The sequence below is a fragment of the Macrobrachium rosenbergii genome, chromosome 12, assembly GCF_040412425.1.
Source record: "Macrobrachium rosenbergii isolate ZJJX-2024 chromosome 12, ASM4041242v1, whole genome shotgun sequence".
Taxonomy (NCBI): domain Eukaryota; kingdom Metazoa; phylum Arthropoda; class Malacostraca; order Decapoda; family Palaemonidae; genus Macrobrachium; species Macrobrachium rosenbergii.
Window position 1 is genome coordinate 79,560,510 of NC_089752.1, and position 9,675 is coordinate 79,570,184.

The 9,675-nt window shown below is 35.3% G+C and overlaps 1 protein-coding gene across 1 annotated transcript; it reads left to right on the plus strand.

The window, feature by feature from the left end:
• Positions 1-2,100: 2,100 nt before the first annotated feature.
• LOC136844192 (hemocyanin subunit-like) lies at positions 2,101-5,705 on the plus strand. Its single transcript, XM_067113209.1, has 3 exons — positions 2,101-2,235; positions 3,026-4,549; positions 5,178-5,705. The coding sequence occupies exons 1-3, from the start codon at positions 2,172-2,174 to the stop codon at positions 5,612-5,614; spliced, it is 2,025 nt and encodes a 674-aa protein (XP_066969310.1). The 5' UTR covers positions 2,101-2,171; the 3' UTR covers positions 5,615-5,705.
• The last annotated feature ends 3,970 nt before the right edge of the window (positions 5,706-9,675 follow it).

Consider the following 9,675-nt stretch of genomic DNA (forward strand, 5'->3'; position numbering starts at 1 on the left):
GTGTCCAACTTTCTTAGCAGGTCACTATGTCTCTCAGAACAGTCCACAATTTCGTAAATATGTGTCTGCACACTACAGTTCCTTTTACACAATCTACTGCACACTTGTCTATATGACATTGATATACTTGTGGTGTTGAATGGTCCTATCATATTCGGATGTTTCATCCAGTTTGAAACTTGTTTGAAAGGTAAAATTTAGCTCATTATCTGGAGAAATATCCTTTTATATATATATATAATATATATATATATATATATATATATATATATATATATATATATATATATATATATATATATATAATTTATTATATATATGTGTATAATGTACTTGCAGTTCTCATATATATATATATATATATATATATATATATATATATATATATATATATATATATATATATATATATATATATATATATATATATGTATGTGTATGGCTTTATGCTGATGAGTTTATTAATTAATCAATGCAATTTATGTAGCCCTGCTTCGCCAATGACACACATAACCTGTTAATTACAGCTAAAGTTAACCTCAAAGACAGACAATTACTTAATTGAATTAGGCCGCAAGCCGGGAACTATGTATGGGATAATGGATTACTCTGTAACAAATGGATGACATCAAACCCCTTTACTTCCCACTTAGTCCTGACAAAGAAAGAATGTATGGTGATAGCGAGGAAATTATATGAATTTTCTCCAACGTCGGACATAGTCAGTTTTCCTTGCTCACATAAGAAAATATAACGCAGAGAATGTCTGTACTAGTAGATATCATACGCAGTTTTAGTACTTGGAAGGCTATTTCTCTTCCAAACAATGGGATCGAGACACAAGGCTGCCTGAAATTTACTTACACTTAACTTTCCCTAATTCCTACTTACTGCACGGGAATAGCTTATGCAATTTCACTAGGCAATATTAATTAGTCATACACTAGGCTTCATAAAAGAAATATGATTATACCAGGTTCTCGTAGATGGTGGCAAAGTGGTGAAACAATGGAAAGATTTGAAATACAGGGGAAGAGATACTAGCAAGCAGCAGATACTCATCAATTTTCAGACTTACCGTTTACGTGGTTTGCTTGCGCACTGCAACTGTCGATACGGATTCTTGACAAAAACAGGTATTGTCGATTCACTAGTAAACAAGACAGGGGGAGGAGAAGACAAAGGATAAAGTTAGACTGAGCACGACGCATCCTCTTAGTCTGAAGGTTAGTCTCCCTCTACTGGCGTCAGGTCAGGTCAGAGCGGCGTTTGCGTCAGTACGCCTGTATGTAGCCGCCGGTAGTCTGAAAATTTGACAAAACACTGCCGAATGCAAGAACAGGTAAAACCCTCCCTGTGGGTTAGGTCCCTTGATGCTAACCTATCAGCTACTAAAAGCGGTCATTTTTTAAAAAACACAGCCTACCCCTGCCCGCTTAGTTTCGACAGAGACGCTTTTCTGTCTTTGTTCGAATGACATTCTTACTAAATAATGCAGAGAGGGCGAACGGCAGAATATTTATAAAAAAAAAAAATATATATATATATATATATATATATATATATATATATATATATATATATATATATATATATATATATACATATATATGAAAAATAAGAAAACAGATATATTTCGACTTTATTTTCATTGATATACAGAGTATAAGAAGTCAGTACTGTTCTTGTAGAATATATATTTGTGACCTCTCATACTCTGTATCAGTCCTTCGTCAATGGCATGGAAATAAAGTCGAAACCGGTCAGGACCTACACCCCTTTCTTATTTTTCACCTGTATATATATGATAAATAATCACATACAAAAGTGATAATAATATATATATATATATATATATATATATATATATATATATATATATATATATATATATATATATATGAAAACTGCAAGGAAGATATTTCTTCAGGGAGAGAGAAAGGGTGAGAGAGAGAGAGAGAGAAAAAATAGGCTGTTATCATTGGAATATGTTGCATTCTTCATTACATTATCATTCACTTTTTTATTAGCGCATACACCAACAACTTTATCTCAGATGCGAATGCAAAAATGGAGGAACTTTCCACGTGGGGTGGGGAAGCGAGCAAAGTCTATCTGAGATTCATGTATATAAAGGCCTTTGCAAGCAGTCGTCCTTGCGTTCAGTCATCATGAAGACCGCTCTCCTCCTCTTGGCAGTGGCAGGCGCTGCCCTGTTCTCAGTCGCTTCTGCAGGTGAGCAAAACAAGAAGATTTTGGACCACTTCCTTATTTAACATTTAAATGACGAAGAACTGTAGTTGGAAAAATATTTAAGGGATTGTTAATTTAGAGTCCGCTCTGTAAGCTGTTATAATGATTTCCTTGTCACATAACAGTTACTGCAAGTCCTTTCAAGAGTGTCTTAAAACATTATTGTACTTAGTGTTAAAATTTGATATTGTCTGATACTTTTTCACTTTTCATTACTATCAAAATATGAGAACTCTTTTAAATTTAAAAATTACTGGATATCTGATATTTTATCTTACACTGGTCACTTCAACAGTAAAGTGGTAATCACCAATAACTATATCACCAAAAACTATGAAATAATATGTAGCTTCATATCATATCATTACTTGCCCAAAAACACGTCATGTTCTCAACTTGTGTAAAGAGACTAAAACAGGGAAAACTGCCACAATAAATTTAAGAACGATTATGGATGATCATGTTAGGATGTTGATGAACATTTGCAAGAAATCCATAATAGACTGTTTGATTTTGCAGGACTAATATCCCTATTAAAAAGAATATAATAATGAAGCAAATGAATTCTGTAAAACAGAAAAGTACATTTTACATTTAGATTCATACATTATAAAGTTTTCTTATAGATAGTCATTTTATATGTATTTTTAAAAACAGACACCATTGCATCGTACGAAGTATCAAAAATTTTCAATCAATGAAGAAATTGCCTTCAGCTATTTCTCATTGCTTAGCATCTAATCTCTATTGTGTTTTCTATAATTTTCAACAGACGTTTCTAATGCTCAGAAGCAGCACGATGTGAACTTTCTCCTATGGAAAGTGAATGAGCACCTACGCGATGAAACCCATAAAGGCTATGCTAAAACCTTTGATCCAGAGGCCGACACATCCCATTACTCCGATAATGGAGAAGCTGTTCACCGCCTCATGAAAGAACTCAAGGATCACCGTCTGCTGGAACAAAAGCATTGGTTCTCCCTCTTCAACGACAGACACCGCGAAGAAGCTCTGATGCTTTTCGACGTCTTCATGCATTGCAAGGACTGGGTAACGGGCATTAAATTAGCTGCCTATTTCCGTGAGCGCATGAACGAGGGAGAATTCGTGTATGCACTTTATGCTACTATTATCCACGCTCCACTGGCAGAACATGTTGTCCTTCCTCCACTCTATGAAGTCACACCTCACTTATTCACCAACACCGAAGTCATCCAAGAAGCCTATGCAGCTAAGATGAGACAGACACCTTCCAAAATCAAATCCTCATTCACAGGCACAGCTAGGAACAAGGAACAACGTGTAGCCTACTTTGGAGAAGACATTGGCATGAATACCCACCACGTATTCTGGCATTTGGAATTCCCATTCTGGTGGAGGGATTCTTATTCTCACAAACTCGACCGCAAAGGAGAAAACTTCTTCTGGGTACATCATCAACTCACTTGTCGCTTTGATGCCGAAAGAATTTCCAACTACTTGGACCCAGTCGAGGAACTGCAGTGGGATAAACCTATCCACGATGGATTTGCTCCTCACACATCCTACAAGTATGGAGGAGCTTTCCCTTCTCGCCCTGATGATGTCGACTTCGAGGACGTTGATGGCGTTGCAAGAGTTAGAGACATGATCATCACTGACAGCCGTATCCGAGACGCCATTGCTCATGGATATATCATCAAGGAAGATGGTTCTCACATTGATATCATGAATGACCGTGGCATTGATGTTCTTGGTGATGTTATTGAGTCTTCCCTGTATAGTCCCAATTCTCAGTACTATGGAGCACTTCACAACACTGCACATATAATGCTTGGACGTCAGGCTGATCCCCATGGAAAGTATAACTTGCCACCAGGTGTTATGGAGCACTTTGAAACTGCTACTCGAGATCCCGGTTTCTTCCGGCTTCACAAATATATGGATAATATCTTTAGGGAACACAAGGATAGCCTTCCCAGCTACACCTTTGATGAATTAGATTTCAAAGGAGTTTCTGTTACAAACGTTGCCATTGATGGAACTCTAGAAACTTACTTTGAAGATTTTGAATATAGTTTGATTAATGCTGTAGATGACACTGAAAGCATAGAGGATGTTGACATAGATACATATGTACCTCGTCTCGACCATAAGGAATTCTCTTACAACATTGAAATCAACAATGAAAAAGACCCTGACACTTTGGCAACAATCAGAATATTCGCTTGGCCTCATGAAGACAACAATGGAGTAGACTTCTCGTTTGATGATGGCAGATGGAACGCCATTGAGCTTGACAGGTTCTGGGTAAAACGTAAGTACTCACTAAAAAAATCATTGTTAAGTGATATCTTTTTTTAGTGTTTTGCCCCAGAAAATCCTTGATCAACTAACCTTTAGGGAGCAGATATACTAAATTTACTTATTTAAAGTCACTTGAAAATTCATTTTGCACTAATTAATCTATGCTAACACTAGTTCCAATTCATCAGAGGTAGAACCATATTTATATTGAAGTATGAAAATTTTTAAAATCATTTTTTTGCATTTAAGTTTAGTTTCTCTCTCTCTCTCTCTCTCTCTCTCTCTCTCTCTCTCTCTCTCTCTCTCTGTATAAATGAATATATATATATATATATATATATATATATATATATATATATATATATATATATATATATATATATATATATATATATATATATATATGTATGTGTGTGTAAATATATACATATGGTTTTTTTATATAAGTTTAGGGGTAATTTACCTTAATGGCTAAAATGAAGTATAACCTCTTTGAACAATTCCTGAAAATAATTTCTAATATTTTTATATCCATTCTGATTCTTGCACACATATAGGCCATGTTTATTTCCTTCCTTAATTTCTTATTAATTAACCCATATCAAAAATTACGTATATGGTTCTTTTCATTCAAACAGTGTCCGCTGGAAAGAACAATATCGTGTGCAAATCCACCGACTCAGCTGTCACTGTGCATGATGTCCCCAGCTTCAAAACACTCATGGAGAAGACTGAAGCTGCTCTGTCAGGTGGAGGTGATCTGGATCTTCATGACTTTGAAAGCGCCACTGGCCTGCCAAATCGTTTCCTCCTGCCAAAGGGTAACCACAATGGCATGAAGTTTGATCTCTTCGTCTGTGTGACAGATGGTGCAGCTGATGCTGCAATAGCAGATCTCCATTCCAAGGATGAGTTCTTGCACTATGGTGCCAATGGAGTCTACCCCGACAAGAGGCCTCATGGTTACCCATTCGATCGGCATGTTGAAGATGAACGCCTTTTTGACCAAGTCACCAACTTCCATCATATCCAAGTTAAGGTTTTTAACCATGGTGAACATATTCACCATCACTAAGTACAGAGTGCGTTCCCTTTTAAAGAAATTCTGAAGTAACTGGATTTTTTTTGGAAATTGGTAGTTCTATGAATAAAATGTTTATTTAAAACTGTCTTTTACATTTAGATACCTATAAATATGTCATTTGTATAGTTCAATGGAGCTTAACGGAAAGCAATATTTGTCTGAAGTTATGCATGTCTTTTAACTCACTTAATCCCATGGTTGCGTTTTCTCAACGTAAAACATAACTGCACATTTTTCATCAAGCAGCATTTATGAGCTCAGGTACATGGCTTATAACATCAGCAATGTCTCATTGATTCCCATGGCTAATAGAAACACTGGAATATTATGTCCTTGAATTGATTTTTCCAAAGATATTTCCATCTAAATTCGCTTATATTTTTCCAGTGCCGAGGCTTCACACCAGAAGAAGTAAATTGCCTCAACAGTTGTTGTGTGAATGTGTTTTGACTATTTTTACCATATTATAGTTTTTCATCCCTTTTATAGAAGCAATTATTCAGCCTTGGAAAAATTACTAGTGTCTCAAATATTGTTTAAACAACAAAGTAAACTGATAATGCGAAAACACAACGGTGGCCGTCCCATCCCTTGTGAGTAATGCATTTTCGCAACCACGGGAATATGGGAAAAGATGATTCCGCTTTTTGCTGAATATAGAAGTATTTTCTATAACCACTTCACTTCTTGATACACCACTTCTGTTTACATTTGCAAAGTTCCTGTTATAACAAAAAGGACAGCATAAAATTGTGTATTACAAAACGTTAACATAATAACATAAGGTATTTTGGCAATACCTTTAGAGTGTCAGTATTAAGGGCTGATTTCATATTAAGTTAAAAAGAGCAGTGCTATAAACTCTCTTTAACTTCTGAATATACAGTAGTCTTTGATAGTTCTCAACAAGACGTTGCTTCACAATATTAGAGTAAAGAATATAGTATATTTTGTCAGTGAGGCAACGTAGCATCTCACAGGAATGTGGAAACAAAGTGGCCAGGAGAGTCGGTAACAAACGAGACTATTGCAGTTGCTTAAGCAGAGTTCTTCCAGAGATGGTGCAGATTATGATTTATATTGTTTAAAGAATTTGTTGCTAGTATTTTTTTATATTAAAAACGTTCAATTGGCTGCATGTATTCCTAAATAAAACACTCCAAAAACGGTAGATTAAACATTTTTGGACATTGATGTCATCATTCTCATAAAGATAGAGGGCCTAATTAATCACGCATGAAGTACTGCAAAAAATAATTATTAAATTTTTATCTATATATTATGCATATCAAAAGTGTAGTTTTATTTAGCTAGATATAACAAAAGGGCCAACCCTTTGCATATAAGTTAAACTTTATAAGTTAAAATAAAATATGGGTATTATATTTGACAACAATAAAATTTACCACATCAGCAAAGGATTTCTGATGAAACAAATATTATGTAAGAGTTGAAGCATTTATGATTCAAAATTGAAAAAAGCTAAACAAACTTTAGAGATCCACATGAAATGGACAAAAACAAAAGTAATTCAGAACAGGTATTTATTTAAGTTTCTCTCTGAGTATTTAATATTTTGTGTGGCCTCCATCTGCCTGTACCACAGTCTGCAGCATTCTTGAGGGGTATGATTTCAGCAAATCGCAGAAAAGCTGAGACTCAAACTCCATTTCCCTGAGCACTTCGGTCGCCTCTCTTAGCAGGTCGTCGAGGTTTGGTATACCATCATAGTTCACTGTGCGCGCTTCAACACGATCCTTTAAGAAACTACCAATGTTTCCAAACATATTAAGGTCAGGGGAGCTAACAGTTCTTGAATAATTGATCCCCAATTAAACTCTCAGTCCTCTGCTATGACTCTCTACATGTCTTGAACTTTCCTGTAACCCCAAAGTGCTCTTTAAGAATACTTGAATTTTTGCTCATATATTTCAACAATTTGTAATGTTTGTTAATTTTCTATTCTTATAATGAAGTGACTTCTCGATGTAAATTAAATATTTGTTGCACCAAGAATAAGATGATAATCCTAGGGTGAAGTAACATACATACAGAAATCGCTGATTGTTTTCGTCGTGCTGTATGTTAACATTTCCTTCCTTCTACGTTCTACTCGGTAACGTGCTCTTTGAAATCACTGAATATTGTATCTGATAATAAGTTAAACCTACAACTGACTGTGTTTGCTCTGGATAATCTAGGTTTCGTGACAGCAATGTGTTTATCAAAAAATCATTATCTTCCGTAGAGGGCAGTGTCATTGGCCATGTGCAGTGCTGCAGTCACCAACATTTTACCCAGTTTACTTGACTCCACTGCTAAGCTCCTACCTTCAGCCCTGTTGTCAGATTCACTCATATATTATAACCATGAACCTGAAATTCCACGTTTATAACCTTGTGCTTCATGTCTTTTCTTTCTGATCTCTTTATTTTGCTGTTCCCAGCACTCTACTTCCTCTTGTCGCCATCTTCATCGCTGAGTGACCGAAGGTGTCCCAGTGCTGGGCTTGACTGCCAGAATTTCATTCAATCAAATCAAATCAGTCAACATAATTGTTCAGAATTCGTAAAATTCATGGTCCAAGTGAATTCTCTTTAGTAATTTATTGATTACATTTTTTTAGCAGGATTTTCTTCTACTCTCAAGTTAACATCAACAGAAATAAAGATGTCATAACTGAATTACCATATAAGTGGAGACATCTTGTGTGAATGAAATGAAAAAAAGTTTGAAATGGTCTCTTTGAAGAAGTGGAACAACATTATTTATTTTTTCCTAATAAATTTCAACATTTGCCAGTTAAACTATGCTTTTGTGCAGTCTTTTCTCCTAACCGCCCTTTCTCTTATTGTATTGTTGCTAAAGAACAGCTTCGATTCTTCATGTCGAAGGTAACATAAAATCGAACTGAATTTGAGAATTAATCAGACTTTTTTGTGTAAATATTCACATAGACCTAAACGTAGACAATTAAATTTCTTTTCAATATGTATGAATTTTATTGCTGGCCTTCAGTCTTGTTCTTCAAAGAAATGTTGGAAGGTCTCTAATCCATCAGAGTGTTGAATAAGCTAAATATAAGCAATTGAGCCATGATTTAATTGGCTTCACGCGGCATATGACATTTCAAGTTCTGTAAAATAACGTTAATTTACAATTTGAATTCACTTACAGGTATCGCACCTCTCAAGGAATAAGTCAAGAAAGGACTTTTAGTGATACAGGAGAGGCCAGTCTCGTATAAAAACACAAGAATTAGAAAAGTCAACAACACTCATACAAAAATAAAATATAACATCTAATGCAAAATTATATTTCTAGGTAAAGTTGCCAGAGAGAGAGAGAGAGAGAGAGAGAGAGAGAGAGAGAGAGAGAGAGAGAGAGAGAGAGAGAGAGAGAGAGGAAAGGTAGTCAAGTCACGCATGGCCCAATGTTCAAACACTCTGTCATTCAGACACATTCAGAGAATGTTTTAGATTAAAAAGCTTATAGCGAGTTGCACAAAAACTAGTCTGTTTTCTCAACTGTTGCATTACTGACAGAGGGTTTTTTTGCATTTTTTTAAAATTTAGAACTATTATACAGCCGTAATCCTGAGGTACTTTTGAGTACTTTAAACCCCACAAACGTCATTGTACTGTCGTCAAACCAGACCGCTCAGGACTCACCAACCAAAGCTTAGCAATCGACGCAACTTCCCTCGTCCTCTCAAAAAGGACCCTTCTCCCAAAATCATACATTCCTGCCTCTCCTACAAACCAAAACGTATTGCAAGTCCCATAATGAATTTTATCGAATTTACACAAACCCAAATATGACTCTTCCAGTGATCCTGCTGACAAAGAAACGACTAGACAAACAAACAGGCAAATCGAACCAACAAGACTGATCTCCGAGGTCATTTTTCAAGAATTTTATCACTTTTATAAACTTTAAAGAAGGTTTTTCAAAACACAATTTCAACTTACTAGTTATTACAAAAGTCATATCTTGCAAATCGTTTATACTGTATCAGTAAAGAAAATCAATAATTATTTATCAATTATAGT

Excerpts from the sequence above, each read along its gene's own strand:
- LOC136844192 (XM_067113209.1), top strand. The coding sequence starts at position 2,172 with ATGAAGACCGCTCTCCTCCTCTTGGCAGTGGCAGGCGCTGCCCTGTTC. Across the intron at positions 2,236-3,025 it reads GTTCTCAGTCGCTTCTGCAG|ACGTTTCTAATGCTCAGAAG; the intron begins GTGAGCAAAACA and ends AATTTTCAACAG. Across the intron at positions 4,550-5,177 it reads TGACAGGTTCTGGGTAAAAC|TGTCCGCTGGAAAGAACAAT; the intron begins GTAAGTACTCAC and ends TCATTCAAACAG.